The sequence below is a fragment of the Urocitellus parryii genome, chromosome 11, assembly GCF_045843805.1.
Source record: "Urocitellus parryii isolate mUroPar1 chromosome 11, mUroPar1.hap1, whole genome shotgun sequence".
NCBI lineage: Eukaryota > Metazoa > Chordata > Mammalia > Rodentia > Sciuridae > Urocitellus > Urocitellus parryii.
In genome coordinates this window covers 35,778,245-35,799,185 of record NC_135541.1, presented here as the reverse complement: position 1 = coordinate 35,799,185, position 20,941 = coordinate 35,778,245, and the positions used below count along the sequence as shown (strand labels likewise).

At 35.2% G+C, this 20,941-nt stretch overlaps 1 protein-coding gene across 8 annotated transcripts in view; it reads left to right on the top strand.

Moving 5' to 3' along the window:
- Positions 1-20,941, top strand: part of Tut4 (terminal uridylyl transferase 4) — a 120,903-nt gene that overhangs the window by 10,382 nt on the left and 89,580 nt on the right. For 7 of the 8 annotated variants that reach the window (XM_077791390.1, XM_026381680.2, XM_026381674.2 and 4 more), the window contains exon 2: positions 19,820-20,696. In XM_077791390.1, coding sequence (XP_077647516.1) covers positions 19,913-20,696 — 784 coding nt within the window. In that variant the 5' untranslated portion in view covers positions 19,820-19,912. Of the gene's footprint in view, positions 1-18,373; positions 18,438-19,819; positions 20,697-20,941 lie in introns of all 8 variants that reach the window. The other variant, XM_077791389.1, reaches the window with a different exon arrangement.

Genomic DNA, 20,941 nt, shown 5'->3' with positions numbered 1-20,941 from the left:
GCATTCTAGGCTTTCTTAGCCTGCTTCTTTAGATTTTTCCAAACTCTTCCTGCAAACCAGTTTAAAAGGCTCTTCCACATTGTTTCAGGTATAGCAACAACCACTCCACTTCTTGGAACCAATTTTCTGTTAGTTTCACATTACTCTTAAGAAATGTCTGAGATAATCAACTTAGAAAGAGAAAAGATTTATTTTGGTGGAAGTTTTACCTATAATTGATTAGCCCTGGTGCTTTCAACCCTGTGGTGAGGCATCATATAATGGAGGCAATGTGATGCTAAACTTTTGCTCATCTAATGGCCAGAAAGTGAAAGAGGGAAAAAAAGAGAAGGGGGGTCCCACTGTCCACTTTTAAGAGCACTGCCTTGGTGACTAGAAGACCTCCCACTAGGCCACACCTCTTAGGATTTCTACCACCTGTGCATAGTGCCAAGTTGGGGACTAAGCCTTTAATACATGGGTCTTTGGGGGACATAATGAGATCCAAACTATACCGGGCTGGGGTTGTGGCTCAGTGGTAGAGCACTTGTCTAGCATATGTGAGGCATTGGGTATTCTCCGCATCACATAAAAATAAATAAATAAAATAAATGTATTGTGCCCATCTACAACTAAAAAAATTAAAATAAAAAGATCTGAACTATAGCATGTGATAATTCTGTTTTATTTTTTTATTTTGAGGAAACACCACACTGTTTTCCACAGACTGTATCATTTGTACAGTCCCACCAACAGTGCACAAATGTGATATTATTTGTATCTGTCTGTCTGTCTATCTATCTATCTATCTATCTATCTGTTTTTGGCCACAGTTTCTCATAACTTCCTCTAGGAAGTCCATAGAAACTAGAATTTCTCTTTCCCAAAGAAGGCCATAGAAACTCTGCTCTTCCACTTTCCAGTCTTGGAGCAAAGCATAAAGAAATTCTCTGACCTTCACTTGTCCGATAATAGGTCATAAAACCATCCTCATTCTAGAATGGATTCTGCTCCATAGTTGGGAGGAAGGACTGCTAAAGAATATGAGCAGAGAGACCTTGCTGGCTTTTCACTTTCCATTTTTTTAAAATATATTTTTTAAGTTGTTGGTGGACCTTTATTTTGTTTATTTTTATGTGGTGCTGGGGATCAAACCCAGTGCCTCACACATGCTAGGCAAGTGCCTACCACTGCGCTACAAACCCAGCCCTTTACTCCCCCATTTATTGGTAATCATGCCTTTTTGCAGTGAAGTCTTAAAAAACAAACAAACTCCAAAGCACAGGATTTGGAGAGCTTCCAGATAGGTGAATATGTGAAATTTCCTGGAGGGTGGGATGCCTGGTGAGGGCCTGAAATCTTTGTGCTTCTTCTCCCATACCTTACCTTGTGCATCTCTTCATCTGTATTCTTTATAATAAAGCACTAAACATTGTTTCCCTAATAATCAAACCCAATATATGTTTTGTCTGTCAGAAGCACAGGTAAAAAACAGCCTGGGGCTTGTGGCTGGAATCCAGAGTAGAAAAGGGGATAGTTTTGGAGACTGAGACCCCAACCTGTGAGGTCCAATACTGTTTTCAGGTAGATAGTGTGAGCATTGAATTCAATTAGAGGATACCAAATTGGTGTATGTTGTAGAATTGATTGCTTACTTGCTGGTTGGGGAGAAATCCCCACATACCTGGTGTCAGTGGTCTCTGGGTTGATTGTAGTGTGTAGTACAGGAAAACAGACTTTTTGTTTTTTAAAAGGAGTTCCAGTTTCTCCACTTTTTTGGCAACATTTATTGCTTTTAATAATAGGCATTTAGTGGTTGTGTAGTAGTCTCCTTATAGTTTTACTCTACATTTACCTGATGATAAGTAATTGGAACATCTTTTAATGTATTTACTGGCCATTCATATATCTTTGGAGAAATGTCTGTTCATGTTCTTTGTTCACTTTTTAATTGGATTGTTTGTTTTCTATATGTTAAGTGTAAGGAGTTCTTCATATGTTCTGGATGTTAATCTGTTTTCAAATATTTGATTTACCAGTGTTTTTTTTTTTTTTAAGGTTGTAGATGAACACAATACCTTTATTTATTTATTTTTATGTGGTATTGAGGGTTGAAATCAAGTGCCTCACACGTGCTAGTCAAGTGCTCTACTGCAAGTAGAAGTCAAGTGCCTCACACGTGCTAGGCAAGTGCTATATCTACAACCCCAGCCCTGAGGGTTACTTTTTACTGTTAATAATGTCTTCTGATGAATGGAAGTTTAAAATTTTAATCCAGTTTGTCTTTTTTATTTTGTTGCCTGTACCTTTGGTGTCATACCAATAAATCATTGCTGAACCCATTGTCATAAAAAATTTCCCTTCTATTTCTTCTAGGAGTTTTAAATAAAAGTTTTAGGTCCTACATTTAGGTTATGGATCCGTTGGAGTCAGTTCTTGTGTTTGGTGTAGGATATGGTAAAAGGTCATTTTTTGCATATAGGTATACAATTTTCCTAGTACCATTTGTTGAAAAGACTGTCCTTTCCCCAGGCCTTCATACCCCGATCAGAAATCACTTGACCATATGTTTGAGCATTTAATTTGGGGCTCTCTGTTCCATTGGTCTGTATGCCTATCTTTTTTTAAAAAAAAATGTTATTATATAGGGGCTGGGGATGTGGCTCAAGCGGTAGCGCGCTCGCCTGGCATGCGTGCGGCCCGGGTTCGATCCTCAGCACCACATACCAACAAAGATGTTGTGTCCGCCGAGAACTAAAAATAAATTAAAAAAAATGTTATTATATATATTTTTTACCTTTATTTATTTATTTTTATATGGTGCTGAGGATTAAATCTAGTGCCTCACATATGCTAGGCAAGCATCCTACCACTGTGCTACAACCATAGCCCCCTATGTGCCTGTCTTTATGCCAGTACCATACTATTTGGATTACTGTACTTTGTAATAAGTTTATTTAATATTTAAAAAATTTCAAAATTTTAAATTTTGTGATATGGGGGATTGAACTAAAGGCCTTGTGCATGCTAGGTAAGTGCTCTGCCCCTGAACTATATCCCTAGTCCTTATAGTAAGTTTTTAAAACAGAAAGTAGGCAATTCATAAACTCAGGGTACTTCATTAATACATAAAATGGATACTTTACAAGACTGTGTACTAATTTTACATGTTTGTAAGGATGAATGACATACAGTAGTTAATGCAGTACCTTGAAACATGTTTGTTGTTGTATTTTTTTAAATTGATAATTTATAAGACCTCCAGGATTTTTTGTATAAAGTTGTGGCATTGTTACATGTCGGTGTCCTTAACTCTGTTCACCTTTGGTAGATACATTTGATACAATCATGCATAAATTGTTAAGATTTTCTTTCTTTCTTTTTTTTTTTTTTGGTGGTACGGGGGATTGAACTTAGGGGTACTCAATCACTGAGCCTCATCCCCAGCCCTCTCTTGTATTTCATTTAGAGACAGGGTCTCACTGAGTTGTTTAGTGCCTGCTTTTTGAACTCCTGATTCTCCTGTCTCAGCCTGAGCTGCTGGGATTATAGTTGTGCACAGAGACTAGCTATTAAGGTTTTTAATAGAGAAGGTCTCACTATGTTGGTCAGGCTGTCCTTGAAATTATCTCCCTGCCTTAGCCTTCTTAGTAGCTGGGATTATATGTAGATACCATCTTGTTTGGCTAAAATTTTTGTTTAGAGCTTGTATTTAAATATCGCCACTTCTAAACCAATGATTTTCAATATTATGAGGATTATACTTCCTCAGGAAGACATTTCATAATCATAAATATTCAAAACCTGCTTATAGATATCCTCATCTTTCATCCCCCTATTCTTATGTTGCTCCTTATTTTCTTGTTCTATTTCTTAGAATATGTTGGAACAAAAAAAAAGTTGAGAATCATCATTGTAAATCTTCTAGGAGATATAGATTATTTCTCTCATGTCTGCTTCTTTGAAGCCAGAAAACCAGATATCTAGATATTTTATTTTTTTGGTACTAGGAACCCAGGACCTCATACATGCTAGGCAAGTGCTCTACCATTGAGGTACATCCTTAGCCCCAGATATGTGTTTGTTTGAGAGGTGTGTGTGTGTGTGTGTGTGTGTTTATTTATTTTTAAATAAAAAAATTATTTTTCAGTGCTAGTGAGTAAACCTAGGGATTTGCAGTTGCTAAGCAAGCTCTCTGCCATTGAACTACATCCCAAATCCCCTACCCATTTTTAAAAAATTTTGAGACAGGGTCTTACTAAGTTGCCCAGGCTGACCTAGAACTTGTTATGTTCTTGCCTCAGCCTCCCTAGTAACTGGGATTTTAGGCATGCACCATCATGCCTGACCAGGTCCATATTTTTTAACATATGATCTATCCTCCTGTAAAATTCTTCCTCTTATAAGTCTGGTATCTTTGCTGTCTTTTTCTTATTGACCTTTGTCATTTCAAGTCACTCCTCTTTATTCACTGATAGCTTTGGTGTAATTGTTGACATTGTATTAGGCAATCATATGCATAAAATTGAAGGTTATTTAACTTTATTTTTCCTTAAGTTCTATATTCCAGTGATATTCAACTCTTTATTACTTTCCTTGATGTACCTACTCATGTGGTTGAAAACAATTCTATTTTTGACCAAAATCTTCTAAATTATCTATATATGCATCTTTCTTGTTTCTTTATTCTTCTGCTTTGTCTTTTTTTTATATAACTTTGGGGCTGGGGCAGCCTTTATCCCCTTTGTTCTATCAGCACAATTAGTACTTTGATTCTCACCTTATTGAAATTTTCATTCTGTAAATCTCCTATCTAGTATGTTTTTAAATATTTGCAGATTGTATAAACAGTGAATTGGTGTTTTATATATTTGGCTTGCCCCTTACTGTAGCTTGGCAGTATTCTAGTCAGTTTTCTTTGCGTTCTTCACATTTGATATTGTTTTATCCATCTCCTTCACTTCCACCACCAGTTAAGCCCTCTACTGTTCTTTGCTTTTCTCCCTCTGTGCTGGCTTTCTGTTAGAATTCATGTTACTCACAGCTCTTTGAGATACTGATAAGTGATACTGGCAAAAGAAGCTTATTTAGTCAAGAAAGTCTGGGAAATGTTACAAATTATATTTCTGTGTTAGAGATTTACAATGCTTATTAGCTACAGAAGAATCTAAAAGGTTCTTCAGGAATCCCATTTAATTCTTTTAAAAAATTTTTTTAGGACTGGGGTTGTGGCTCAGCAGTACAGTGCTCACCTAGCACGTGTGAGGCCCTGGGTTTGATCCTCAGTGCCACATAAAAATAAATAAATAAAATAAAGATATTGTGCCTAACTACAACTAAAAAATAAATATTAAAAAATTTTTTAGATGTTAATGGATTTTTTTTATTCATTTATTTTTATGCAGTGCTGAGAATTGATCCTAATGCCTCACACATGCTAGGCAAGGGCTCTACCACTGAGCTACAACCCCAGCCCCCATTTAACTCTTTATATAGCCTCTCTCCCCCTTGCAAGTCTACCAAAATTGTGATGAGACTCCAAGGAACCTTTAAATGCTTTTTACTATTACTGTTAATGACTTGTATTTGTTTACTGACTCATCTGTTTTTCCCTTTCTACTGTCTTCCTTGTGCTGTAGAAATTAACCTAAAACAGAAATTGTGCGACTCTTTTTAGAAATCTATTGTTTCACTTTGCCAAAAGATAAATTCAATTCACCATGCAGACTTATACTCCCATTTAATTCATCATTCTGCGTGCTATTCAGTGGTCTTGAGGAATGTCTTAAGTCTTTATTTTTTTTTATTTTTTTAGATGTTGATGGACCTTTATTTTATTCATTTATTTATATGTGGTGCTGAGAATTGAACTCAGTGCCTCACACATGCTGGGCAAGTGTTCTACCACTGAGCCCCAGCCCCAACCCTGAGGAACTTCTAAGTTTTATGAACATATTTTTTTTGTGTGTGTGTACATAATATATTTTTTTAGCTCTGGCCATTGAGAGGAACTAAAATTAGGGATACTGTCATAACACTGAGCATTTATAGTGCCTAGATCTTGGTTTCTTTTTTTATTTTTATTTTTATTTATTTATTTTTTAGTCATACATAACAGTAGAATGCATTTTGATATATAATACATACAATACATCAGTCATATTGTCTATTCTATTCTGCTGCCCTTCCTATTCCCCCTACTCCTCCCCTCCTTTCCCATCCTTTCTCTCTATCCAATCTAATGTGACACACCTTTTTTTTTCTTTTTCTCATTACAACATCATGTATGTATTCTGTATAACAATGAGGTTCTCCTTCCATCTTCTGTGCAACTCCCCTTCTCCCTCTTTTTCCCTCCCACCTCTCTTCCTTATTTAGTGGTAGTCTTCTTCTCATGCTCTTCCTCTCTATCCCATTTTGAGTCACCCCCCTTATATCATAGAAGACATTCAGCATTTGTTTTTTAGGGATTGGCTAACTTCACTTAGCATAATCTGCTCTAATGCCATCCATTTCCCTGCAAATGCCATGATTTTATTATTTTTTAGTGCTGAGTAATATTCCATTGTGTATAAATGCCACATTTTTTAATCCATTCATCTATTGAAGGGCATCTAGGTTGGTTCCACATTCTGGCTATTGTGAATTGTGCTGCTGTAAACATTGATGTGGCTGTGTCCCTGTAGTATGCTCTTCTTAGGTCTTTTGGGTATAGTCCGAGAAGGGGAATAGCTGGGTCAAATGGTGGTTCCATTCCCAGCTTTTATGAACATATTTTATTTATACATACAGTCTTAGCTATTAGAACTTCTCTTCTTTTTAAGTTTAGGTATAATTAGTTTATTAAAAGGAGAGACATGAAAATTACATGATAAAGGATTTTTGAACTTCAGCAGTGGAATGGGCTGCTCAGATGATGTCATTTCAACAGTGATTTATTTATATTTTCTAAATTTCTAAAAAAGAAATAATTCTTGTTGTCTTGAACTACTTTTTAGTAGTTCAGATATTCTGGGAAAAGAACATTATCTCTAACTTTCAAGCTAACTGGTCAAATCTCTCCACCCTTTTCTTTAGATCCTTATTCATCAGCTGCTACTGTTGCTTGCAATATTTTTCCTTAAGATTTTTCTGGAAACATAAATACCTTCTCTGGTGTTTTTGATTCTCTGGTAGTTTTGATTGCATTCTTTTCAGCCAGTACTCAAAGAGCAGAAGATATTTCTAAATGTTTAAACTGCTGTGATTTTCTACTACTGCAATTCTCTAATTCCATCTTATACTCCTTACTAACTGGGAAATTCTTTTTTAATTGTTATCTCCATGATGAAGGCTTTTCTTAGGCTCTTTCCTCTAGGTTGCAAACTATTGTCCTTATTTGTTTTTATGACTATCTCCCCTTTTAGATTAGTCCCCAGCTCTTAACCTAGCACCTTATATATCAAAAGTAATGTTTCTTATATTTCATTCCATATTAATATTTGTTTACCTGAAAAAATACAGTCCGAGCTACATAATTTGTATGGCCTAATGCAAAATGAAAATTGCAGAGCTTCTTTTTTAAAAAGCAGGAAGAAAGTGCCATTGCCTTTAAAGGTACTAAAATATAAAACTTTTACTTTCTTGTGCAATCTTTCAACTTGTAGTGTTGTAAATTTACTTTTTAATGCCATTCTAAGTAAAGAAGAATTAAAAACTTTAAATTGTTAAGTATAAATTTTACCATTCATCTTTGTATTGTGCAATGCTAGTTTTTTTTTTTTTTGGCAATGCTAGTTTTTTTAAAAAATTTATTTTTTAGTTGTAGATGGACATAGTATCTTTATTTATTTTATGTGGTGCTGAGGATCAAACCCAGTCCTTGCATGTGTGAGGCAAGCACTCTACCACTGAGCTATAGTCCAACTCCACCAATGCTAGTTTTAAATGCAAATGTGAGCCTGCCTGGTGGCACTTGCCTGTAATCCCAGTGGCTCCCAGCAGATTGGGAGGCTGAGGCAGGAGGATCATAAGTTCAAAGCCACCTTCAGCAAGGGCGAGGTGCTAAGCAACTCAGTGAGGCTCTATCTCTAAATAAAATACAAAATAGGGCTGGGAATGTGGCTCAGTGGTTGAGTGCCTCTGGGTTCAATGCTTGGTTACTCACCCCACCAAATAAATATAAATAAGTGCAAATGTGGACTTGCTGGCATTTCAGTTTCTACATGCATCTATATTTCAGTCTTAACAGTGGAAATCCTGTATAAAACTTAACTGTTTCATGTTACTTCTTTCTATTTGCACATTCTGGAAACACTTATATTTAACTTGCTGATAAGTAAGGCAGGATTGAAAGGAAAAGGAACCATGAGTTGCATTATCTTTCCCTTCTTTTATGCCATCTTTTTTAGCATAAGTGGTTGGTTAATTCAGGAAGGTAACATGAATAATAAAGAAAGTATATGATGTATTCCTTGCTTTTCATGTTTTTTTTTTTTTTTTAGTGGCCAGAAAAAGAGCTTTTAGCCAGGTGTGGAGGTGCTTGTCTATAATCCCAGTGGCTGGAGAGGCTGAGGCAGGAAGATCGCAAGTTCAAAGCCAGCTTCAGCTATTTAGTGAGGTCCTAAGCAACTTAGTTAGACCCTGTCTTTAAATAAAATATAAAAAAGGGCCTGGGATATGGCTCAGTGGTTAAGCACCTGGGGTTCAATTCCCAGTACAAAAGAGAGAAAGAGCATTTTTTTAAAAAGTCATTCTTTATTTTTTTAAAATACCTTTATTTTTATTTATTTATCTATTTTTTATGTGGTGCTAAAGATCGAACCCAGGGCCTCACACGTGCTTGGCGAGCACTCTACCCCTGAGCCACAACCCCAGTCCAGAGAAAGAACATTTTATTATTATTTTTTTGGGTGGTGCTAGGGATTGAACCCAGGGCCTCACACATGCCAGGCAAGCACTCTACTACTTAGCTTAGGTACCCAATCCTGTTTGTCTTTCATGTGACACAACTTTGTGGATAGAACGTCTATTCTGCTGACATTAGGTAAAGTCTTCTGTGTGTATGTGTGTGTATTTAAATATATTTTTTAAGTTGTCAATAGATCTTTATTTATTTATATGATGTTCTGAGAATCAAACCCAGTGCCTCACACTGCTAGGCAAGCACTCTACCACTGAGCTACAACCCCAGTCCTCTTCTGTGTATATTATGTCGATTGGTATATAATGTTGTTCAAGTTCTCTATTTCCCTATCCATCATCTTCTGTCTTGTTGGTCTATCTATTATTGAAATTGGGGTATTGAAGTTTCCAAGTATTATTGTAGAACTGTGTTTCTCTTTAATTCTGTTAACTTTTTGCTTCATGTATTTTGAGTCTCTAGTTAGATGGATATTTGCATGTAATAGTTATATGTTCTTGTTGGATTGAACCTTTTATCGTATATAATGCCCTTCTTTGTGTCTTGTAACCTTTTTGACTTAGTATATTTTCTCCTATGATAATATAGCCACTCCAGCTTTCTCTTGGTTACTGTTAGCATGGAAAATCTTTTTTATCATTTTATTTTTCCATCTCTTTGTCTCTTTGTTTCTAAAGCAAATCTCTTGTAGATGATAGATGGGTCGTGTGTGTGTGTGTGTGTGTGTGTGTGTGTGTGTGTGTGTTTTAATCTAATTTGCCAACCTCTCCCTTTAATTGGACAGTTTAGTTCATTTACAGTTAAAGTAATTAATGATAAGGAAGAATTAGCTTCTGACATTTGGTTATTACTTTTCTGTATTCTTTTTTTGTGTGTGGTAATGGGGATTGAACCCAGGGGTACTCAACCACTGAGCTGCGTCATCAGCCCTTTTTATTTTTATTTCGAGACAGGGTTTTGCTAAGTTGCTGATGTTGGCCTTGAACTGGGATCTTCCTGATTTAGCCTCCCTAGTTGCTGGTTATAATAGGGTGTGCACCACCATGCCCTAGTTCTTATCTGTGTTTTTATGTGCTTTTTATTCCTCACACTCTACTTCCTTTTTTTGTATTTAGTTTATTTTTTATAAACTATGGTTTTAATTTTCTTCCCTTTTTATGTTTTTGTTTTATTTTCTTTGCTATTGCCCTGGAGAATAATAATGTATTAACATCTTAAACTTATGATAACCTAGTTTGAGTAATGCCAACTCAGTTTCAGTAGTATATTAACTCCCAGCTCCTGCATATCCCTGTCCTTCCCCTTTTTTATCTTTATTCTCATACTGATGCAGATACATTCTAAGAAATGTATTGTTAGGCAGTTTTATCATTGTGCAAACATCAGAGTATACACTTACTCAAACCAAGATGTCTGTTATGTCACTAAGCCATATAATTTTTTTTTTTTTTTGCCATATAATCTTAAGGGACTACTGTTGTACATTTGATCTGTCGTTGACCACAATGTCATTATGACTGTATACTTTGTTATGTGTCCATTAACATAAGTTTAGAATTATTTTTATGTGTTTGTTTTTTAAAATCATATCAAAGAAAGAAAAACAGTAATTACTAACTAAAAGTATAACACTGGCTTTTATATTTATCTATGTGATTGTATCTTGTAGTCAATTTTTATTTCTTCTTTTGGATTTGAGTTACTGTCTAGAATCTTTCTATTTCAGTCTTAAGAACTCATTTTTGGGGCTGGGACTGTAGTTCAGTTGAAGAGCACTTGGCTAGCATGTGTGAGGCACTGGATTCCATCCTTTAGCATCACATAAAAATAAACAAATAAAATAAAGGCATTCTGTCCATTTGTAACTACAATTTTTTTTTTTTTTTTTTTTTTTAAAGAACTCTTCTTGTAGGGCAGGTCTATTGGTACTGAACTTTCTCAGCCTTTGTTTATCTGGAGATGTTATTGAAGAGTAGTTTTGCTGGCTAGAGAATTCTTAGTTGATATATTTTTTTTTGTTGTTGTTTTTTCTTTTAGGACTTTCATTCCACTGCCTTATGGCTTTCTTTCTTTTTCCCCCCTCCTTGGTTTCTTATGGGAAATCAATTGTTAACCTTTATGTTTAATGAGGTAAAGTTTCTTGCTTTCTTATAAATTTTCTCTTTGTCTGTGGGTGTTGACAGTCTGACTACAGTGTATCCTAGCGTAGATTTCTTTTGATTGTATTCTCCTTGAAGTTGATTGAGCTTAGATTTGTATAGTTGAGTCTTTGATCAGATTTGAGAAGGTTCTGGCCATTATTTCTTCTAATATTTTTCTTCACCCATCTTTCTTTTTTCCTTCTGTGACTACTATTATTCATAAAAAAAACTTTGAATTTGGAAAATTAGGTTTATATTTTCAAGTGTTTAACTACTACTGAATGCCAGGTAGTGGATTTAGCCCCTCAGGCACAACTGTAGACCCTATGTGAAGCTAAGCTCACTTCTATAAAGGTTAGAGAATGAAGGATCAGACTGAAATTTTCTTCCCTCTGGGTAGTGGGATCCCAAGAGGAGAGAGATGAGAAAAGCGAAACATTACCCAGATCATTTCCTCAATCTCACTGTTTTTTTTTAATATTTATTTTTTAATTGTAATTGGGCACAATACCTTTATTTTATTTATTTATTTTTATGTGGTGCTGAGGATCGAACCCAGAGCCTCGCATGTTCTAGACAAGCGCTCTACGCTGAGCTACAACCCCAGCCCTCAACCTCACTATCGATATAAATTATCCTGTTTTTTTAGGGAAAGAATGAATGAGGGAAATGGAAGGAGGTCAGGAATTTTATGACAACGAACGTTCTTCTACATAGAAATGAAATATCACAAGTGGGGAATAATTTTTTTCTTTAATCTCTCCTATGTTTTCTTCCTTAGAAAGCTCCCAGAGGTTGTGCTCCATCAAAAAAGAGTAACTAAATCATGAAAGATGAAAACAGAAGAGTCAATATGAGAGAGGGAAAGGGAATTGGTAGAATGATAGAATGATAGAAAATCTGAGGGCAGTAACTGTGGTGGAAGTCTAGTAGTGCCAGAAGACTCACTAATAAGTGCTATCTAAGTAGCAAACAACAAAAATGACAGATAATTTGATGTTTTGAATATACCAAGAGAATATTTATAGCCCTGTCAAAACTTACTGGTAGGTTTATAACAAAGCTTACAAATGAGACAGTGATCTGGATATGGTGTTGTATGCCTGTAATCCTAGTGACTCAGGAAGCTGAAGCAGGAAAATTGCAAGTATGAATTTGGCCTTGGCATCTTACTGAGACTGTTTTCTCAAAATAAAACAAAAAGCTGAGGATGCAGTTTAGTGGTGGAGTGCCTTGGGTTCAAATTCTCAGTACTACCAAAAAAAAAAAAATGCAGTGTTTAATTTGAAAAGTATCAAGAGGAAGGTGTGATTATATTAGTTTATGTATTACTTCAGTCAAAAGATTAGATCCAGTACCAGTGGTTTAAAAAAAAAAAAAGAGTTTTGTTCCTTTCTTATGTAATAGTTGCTAGGTAAGTGGTAACTAGAGCTAGATGAATAGTTTGTTCCATATGGTCTTTTAGAGGCTCCAAGTTTTCATTGATTATGTTGACTGACAGTGTGGGTTATCACCTGGGCTTATTAGAAATGCAGCATATGAGGCACCCCCCCCAACCTGTAAATGAGAATCTGCTTTTAGGAATTAGTTGATTCTTTTTTTTTTTAATTAAAATTTTTTTTTAAGTTGTTGATGGACCTTTATTTTGTTTATTTATTTGTGGTGCTGAGAATCAAACCCAGTACCTCACACATGCTAGGCAAGTGCTCTACCACTGAGCTGCAATCCAGCACTGCCCCCCCAAAAAATATTTTTTTAGTTGTAGATGGACACAATACTTTTATTTTATTTATATGTGGTGTTGAGGATTAAACCCAGTGCATCATACATGGTAGGCAATTACTTTGCCACTAAGCCACAACCCCAGCTCTAGGTGCTGGTTGATTCTAATGCACGAAAATTTAAAATTCATTGGAATTGAAGCTGGATGGTTGAGAATTTCATTTAATGAGAAAGTGAAGAGAGCATGAGGAGGTAAAAACTGGATTACCTAAGAACACCTAACTGCAGAGAATGCTGAAAAATGTAGTCTAGTTGTGTGTCCAGAAAAAAAGAGAAAATGAATTTTGATGGGCATCTATCAGGTTCTATGCAGTAGAACTGTGAATAACATTAACATATTCAATTAAAATCCTGAGAGGGTGGGGCTAGAGTGCTACATTAGTCTACTTTCTATTGCTATAACAAGATACTAGTTGGTAGGTACTTTACAGAAAAGAGGTTTATATAATTTTCAGTTCTGGAAATTTTAAGAGCCTGGCACCAGCATCTGCTTGGTTTAGGTGAAGGCCCCCTGAGTACATGACAATGTGGCTAATAGCCTTGTGGCGAAAGTGCATGTGAGAAGGAGAGATCGTAATATAAGATAGGAAGCCAGAGCATTTCAGGGGCCAGGCTTGCCCTTTTTATAACAGCTTGCCCAAATGGGATCTAACTGGGGCAAAAACTACATTAATCCTTGGAGAGGGTGGCACCCTCAGCAACCCAATTTTCTCTGACTAGGCCTTATCCTTTAAACATTCTTACTCTTCCCAATATTGCCACCCTGGGAACCAAGCTTCCGGCCATTGTGTCTTTGGGGAATGTACTCAAACCATATACAAACTATAGCAGGTGGGGAAGTACTAGAAATGCAGCATATGAGGCACCCCATATTGTGTATATTCAATTCTGTCTTTTTCTAGGGGGAATGTTTGAGATGGCCAAATCCACACCCTCATAGTAGAAAGCCATAGAGATAACATCTAAAGCTAAAACAAAATAATAAGTATCATCTTAAGCATGTTATTTAGAAATAGGGAGATAAGGGGCTGGGTAGAGCGCTCGCCTAGCACGTGCAAGGCACTGGGGTCAATCCTCAGTACCACATAAAAATAAATAAATAAGAAGGTGTTTTGTAAAACTATAACCAAAAAAAAAAAAAAAAAAAGGAAATAAATCCTGGAAGAAACAGCTAAAAAAGTTGAAAACAGTTGCCTTTTAAAAAAAAATACCTTTAATTTATTTGTTCATTATTTTTTAAACATTTTTTTAGTTGTAGATGGACACAATATGTTTATTTTATTTATTTATTTTTTATGTGGTGCCAGGGATTGAACCCAGTGACTCACGCATGCTAGGCCAGTGCTCTATCACTAAGCCACAATCCCAGCACAAAAGTGGTTGCTTTTGAGACTAATGTTTTCCTTGTAGTACTGTTTACTTTTAAAATTGTGTAAGCATATTTGTTTTATAAAAAGCAGATTTGCAAAAATATCTCTGTAGTCCAAATTGGAAAACACATAAATAGTTTTAAGTGCTAAGTATTATGAGAAAGGTAAGAACAGAGTTCATGTGAAGAGGTATACTCATCTGAATTCACCCTTGTAGGAGAGTAGAGGGGTAAATTAACCCAGTTTTGTCCCATTGCTCCAGATGTGAAACATGTATAAAAATTTAATGGTAGTGTATAAATAGTATATGTCAATATAATTACAATAACAATAAATACAATACATAAATTCTAGATTATGATTTATAATCCATTTAAATGCACCTGTGTCCATTTTTTTTTAAAAAAATACTTATTTCTTTTAGTTGAACACAGCACCTTTGTTTTATTTATTTTTATATGGTGCTGAGGATCGAACCCAGGGCCTCGCACGTGCTAAGCCAGCGCTCTACCGCTGATCCACAACCCCAGCCCCACCTGTGTCAATTTTGTTGAAATATTCTGAGAATTGAAAACTTGAGACTTAATGGGTTAAGGAAGGCATTCTGGAGGAGAGACATTTTTCTAGTTACATTTTGGGCAACAAAGTGTGATGCAGTTAAATATCTTTTGTATTATGTTTGTAGTGTGTGGAATTAACAATTTAAGCTAATTTTTCATTAATTCATTTAATACATTTATTGAGTACTTGCTTTGTACTAACTAGGCTCTGTGGTAAGTACTGCTAGTTGTAAGCAAAAGCAGAAATGGTTTTTTACTTTATGAAGTAGACTGATAAGAATCAGATTTTCACTGTATGTAAAATTGTATAGGAGAACACGATTTCCTTTCACTTCTACTTTTAGGACTAGTCCTTAGAGTGATTCTTTAAGTGTGGCCCATAGTCTATCCATATCAATGTCACCTGAAAACTTGTTAGAAATGCACTTCTCAGGCTCCATCCCAGACTACTGAAGCAGGAACTCTGGAGGGGATGGGTGTAGTTAGGGGTGGTTTAGGACCCTCCAGGTGTCTCTAAAGAATGCTAAAATTTGAGAATTACTGTTTAATAAGAGTTAATCAATACTTTAAGCTTGGTATATTCATTGTTAAAAGTAACTAATTGCTTTTATGTCAGATTATATAATTATTGAGCATTTTAATTAGTTTCAAAATGTTTAATAGTATATTCATTAAAAATTCATTTATTAAGCATATACCATGTTTAGGAATTCAGTCTAGCTCCGTCTAGTGAATTTTTTTTTTCTTGTTGGAGAAGAAAATTGTGTTTTCTTTATGGAACTTAGGAGGTCTCTCATAATTTTCTGTAATTTTTAAAAGTATCAGAATTTTGGGCTGAGGATAAAGCTCAGTGCTAAAGTGCTTGCCTGCCATACATGAGGTCCTGTGTTCAATCCCAGAACTGCCAAAGCAAAAAGAAGAAGCATATAGTCTCAGAATCTATATAACAGCATCATTTTTTGTTGTTGTTGTTGTAGATGGACAGAATGCCTTTATTTTGTTTACTTTTACGTGGTGCTGAGGATTGAACCCAGTGCCTTATGCTAGGCAAGCGCTCTGTGCTAAGCTAGAGCCCTAGCCCATCACTCTGTTTTTTTTTTTTCTTAACTTTTTGTAATTATAGATGGACAGAATGCCTTTATTTTACTTGTTTATTTATTTTATTTTATTTTTGGTACTGGGAATTGAACTCATAGGCACTCAACCTCTGAACCACATTCCCAGCCCTATTTTGTATTTTATTTAGAGACAGGGTCTCACTGAGTTGCTTAGCGCATTGCTTTTGCTGAGGCTGGCTTTGAACTTGCAGTCCTCCTGTCTCAAGCCTCCCCAGACACTGGGATTATGGGTGAGCGCCACTGCAACCGGCTCTATTTGTTTATTTTTATATAGTGCTAAGGATTGAACCCAGTGCCTCACAATGCTAGGCAAGTGCTCTGCCACGGAGCTACAGTCCCAGCCTAATCACTGTGTTTAAGATATGCATACAATCACATTTTAAAATTTTAAGTTGGAGTGCATGCTAAAGGTAGATGGTTCTGCCATTCTTTTTAGAGTTTATAAATGACTCATAAAGCAGGTCAGTGTCTTTGGGGTCACCTAGTGACTTGGTGATTGCAGATCTTAACTGAAAAAGGTTAAACAAATGTGTGTATATATAATTTTTTAAAATTTTATTTATTCTATTTTGTTATATATGACAGCAGAATGCAATTCAATTCATATTACATATTTAGAGCCTGGTTTTTCATGTCTCCGGATGTACACAAAATAGAGTCATACCATTTGTGTCTTCATACATGTAATTAGAATAGTGATGTCCATCTCATTCCATCCTCTTTCCTACCCCTATGCCCCCTCCTTCCCCTCCTTCTCCTTTGCCCTATCTAAAGTTCATCTATTCCTCCCATGCCCCCTCCATCCCCATTATATTTCAGCATCTTTATATCAGAGAAAACATTCGGCATTTGGCTTTTTGGGATTGGCTTACTTCACTGAGCATTATATTCTCCAACTCCATCCATTTACCTGTAAATACCATGACTTTATTCTCTTTTAATGCTGAGTAATATTTCATTATGTATATATACCATTTATGGTTTTTTTTTTTGGTACTGGGGTTTGAACTCAGGGGTACTTGAGTGGAAAATACTGTTTCTATAAAGTTTTGTAAACAAAATTGTGGATTGATGTTATTCCAAGTCTTTATTGTTAATGGCTTTTGTCATTAACGTAATAAGTCATAAAATGGTATTTATAAAATTGTTAAAGAGTCATTATAGAATAGCAACAGAAAATGTAAACATATATTAGTTACTAGATAAGAATAATCACTTAAAATAGAACCCATTTTTATTTTTAAAATGAGGAACTTGCATTGGTGTCTACAAGAATTTGGGAATAGTCACTTATTTTGACAACTCTTTGGATGATTATATAAAACATTTTGTCAAGAATAATAAAAGCATCTGGGTGCTGTGGTGCTCACATGTAATCCCAGTGGCTCCGGAGGCTGAGGCAGGAGGATCAAAAGTTCAAAGCCTGCCTCAGCAAAAGCAAGGCACTAAGCAACTCAGTGAGACCCTGTCTCCAAATAAAATACAAAATAGGGTGGCTGGGGAGTGCTTGCCTCACATGCACAAAGCTCTGTGTTCAATCCTCAGCACCATCAAAGGGGGGAAAAATACAAAATAGGGCTGGGAATGTGGCTCAGTGAATGAGTGCCCCTGAGTTCAACCCCTGGTACCCCTCCAAAAATAAGTAAATAAATAAAAGCAAAATAATTAGACAAAATCGAATGTATAAGAACTAAGAACAAAAGCTTACTTTCATACAGTTATAAGTTGCTATTTCTTTTACTAGAAAATAATATTAGTTGAAAAATTAATGGTGAAGAATCTAGTATGATTTTGACTTAAATTTTAATTATCATAATTTCTTAAAATAGGGCTAGGGATGTGGCTCAATGGTAGAGCACTTACCTAGCATGTGGTAGAGTACTTGCCCTGGAGGTGCAAGTCACTGGGTTCAATCCTCAGTACCACATAAAAATAAATAAATAAAATAAAGATATTGTGTCCAACTACAAGTAAAAAAAAATATAATTTCTTAAAATAGTTCTTTGTACAATAATTTATTTTTAGGAAAAAGAGCTTAACAACTTTTAAAAAATTAAAGGTATTATTTAATTTGGACTGATATCAAAGCAGAGAAGGAATATAGAAGACTGTACTGTAAACACGAATTATAAAAGCTAGGTACAAATTGAGTAAGATGCTTTAGTGCAGACATTTCTAGGTAAGTTTGGTTTCTTTTTTCTGGAAACACATTTTTGCATATGTACAGACAACTGAAAATACATGACGTGTGTCCTAAGCTTTTTATTATAGGTGATATTTTTGTGTTTATATGATGCAGATTTATATGATTAGAGATGTTTGCCCAAATCCATAATTCAGTAAATTCATCAAGTAAATTCGAAGTTTCTATATTTTAGTTCCATGCAGTTTAGTCTTGTTGGCAGGACTATTTTTTTTCCCCCTCATAACTTTGTTTTTGTGGTGCTGAGGATTGAACCCAGGGGTTCAAGTATTAACGCTCAGTTATACTCCCAGCCCTTTTTATTTTTTTGTTTTGCAGAGTCTAAGTTGCTGAGGCTGACCTGGACCTCCTTCCTCAGCCTCTCACGTAGCTGGGATTACAGGTGTGTACCACCTTGCCTGGCTATTAGTTTTATATTTAACTTTATTTTAGAGGAATAGTTCTGAATTTAAAGCATATAGGGCAAGGTGAACAGTAAAAAAAAAAAATCCTGATTTCTATAAAATGTAGTATGTAAGGTATTTCTAGCATAGAAATAATTTAACAAGACACAGTATTTTCACTTTTTTTTTTTTTTTTTTTTTTTGGTACCAGGGATTGAACTCAGGGGCACTCAATCACTGAGTCACATCGCTAGCCCTATTTTTAATTTTATTTAAAGACAGGGTCTCACTGAGTAGCTAGTGCCTCACTTTTGCTGAGGCTGGATTTTAACTCGTGATCCTTCTTTTCTCAGCTTCCCGAGCCACTGGGATTACAGGTGTGTGCCACCGGGCCTGGCTGTTTTCACTTATTTATAGAAGTTTGTGTTATAAACTTAGTATTTGTTCATTAACATAATTTTTATTATATTTTAGAGGAGAATAGATTCTGATTGATTTTAGTTTTTTTTCTTACTGTCGCTTCTTTTAGACAGTATTTTTAGAGCAGTTTTGGGTACACAGCAAAATTAAGCAGAAAGTACAGAGTTCCTGTATATTCCCTGGCCCCACACATGTATAGCATCTCTTGCTGTCAACATCTGCTACTATTGTGGTACATTTGTTATAATCAAATGTATCATGACATGTTATTGTCACTCAGAGTTCATTGTTTACATTAGAGTTCGTTCTTGATGGTGGACTCTCTGAGTTTTAGTAAAAACATGACATGGGTTTTAAAAATTTGTTTACATAAGAATTCATTTAAATTCCTTTATACTTCAAAGGTGGAGAGAATTGGAATTCTTTTTATGTTTAGAATTAACTTGAAATAGATTAGAAGTAAAAATGGTACTGGTTTGTGAGAGCTAAAAATGGTCAAGATCTTACCATTTAGGATTCTATAAACTTTTATGTTAATAGTGACACATTAATTGCATATTTTAGTTCCTTGTTGAAATTAAAAAAAATTTTTTTCAGTTGTAGATGGATCCAATACCTTTACTGTTTTTTATGTGGTGCTGAGGATTGAACCTAGTGCCTCACATGTTCTAGGCAAGTGCTCTACCACTGAGCCAGAACTCTAGCCCCTGAAATTCTTATTGGCAATATAAAACAACTTTTTACTTCTCTAAAAATCCTTTGTTTTGATACTGTATTAGAATTCTCTCTATGAATATTTGGCTGTTACTTAAGGGGCTTTAATTTCTTCTCTGAGTTTTATCTTTTTTCAAACTATTTCTTTAGTTTTGAGAAAAAAATTTAAAAGCTTTATAAATGTCTTACCACTTTAAAAAATGGTTTTGCATTTTCAATAACAGATTTTTTTTTTTAAACCCAATAGTTTGCTTGCCTAAACTGGATTTGGAGCAATTCAAACTACTGAAGATCTGCCATTTTACAATATCATATTTGGAAAGAAGCAGGTTTTCAAATAATGGAAGAGCCTAAGACATCTAAAAGTGAAAATCATGAACCAAAGAAGAATGTTATTTGTGAAGAAAACAAAGCAGTTAAAGCTATAACTAATCAAACTTTGAAAGCTAGAAATGATAAATCTACAAAAGAAATTGGGACCAACTCTCCAAATAAGAATAGTAGTAAAAAAACCAAGCAAAATGATACTTGTATTGAAAAAACAGATGTTAAATCATGTAAAGTAAATGTTGCCAATGTTTTAGGCCCTAAAGATATGGGGTTAGTCCTTAGAGATCAAAGTCATTGCAAAACAAAAAAACTACCAAACTTACCAGTGAAAGCTGAAAAGGTACCCAATTTACAGGCAAAATTAGAAAAGGTACCCAATTTTCAGGCAAAGGCAGAAAAATCACCAAAGTCACCTAATTTACCAGTGAAGACAGAAAAATCACCCTGTTTACCTGCAGCAGAAGCAGAAAAGTCACTTAGTTCACAGAGGAAAACAGAAAAAGCACCTAGTTCTCAGATGAAATCAGAAAAGGGGCTCAGTTCATCAGCAGAACCAGAAAAGATGACCAGTTTACTGTTGAAAGAAAGTATTAGACAGACAGAATTGCAACAGACTGGAAAAAAAATTCCAAGCTCCTTTATTTCTGTGGACAAAGTGAATATTGAAGCTCTACAGAGAGAAAAATCTGCTCTGGAAAACTTACCACCATCTCAGAAGCAACAGATGAGGACAGATAATGCTGGAGATTCTGATGATAGTGCTTCAGGAATTGAAGACATTTCAGATGATTTGAGTAAGTACAAGTAAGAATATTCTACCAGTCACATTTTTCTGAGAGATTTTCTTGTGTTAATGTTCTTTAGGTTAGCCCTGGCTTAGCTACTTTAATTACAAAAAGGACATTAATAGTGTGGCTCTTTCAGCTAAAAAAGAAAAAGAAAAAACAAAATCACCTTTTTATTTATTATGATAAGTAAAAATGCTGTGCACATATAAATTTAATGACTCCTTCAGTCATTTGGATTTGTACCCAAATGT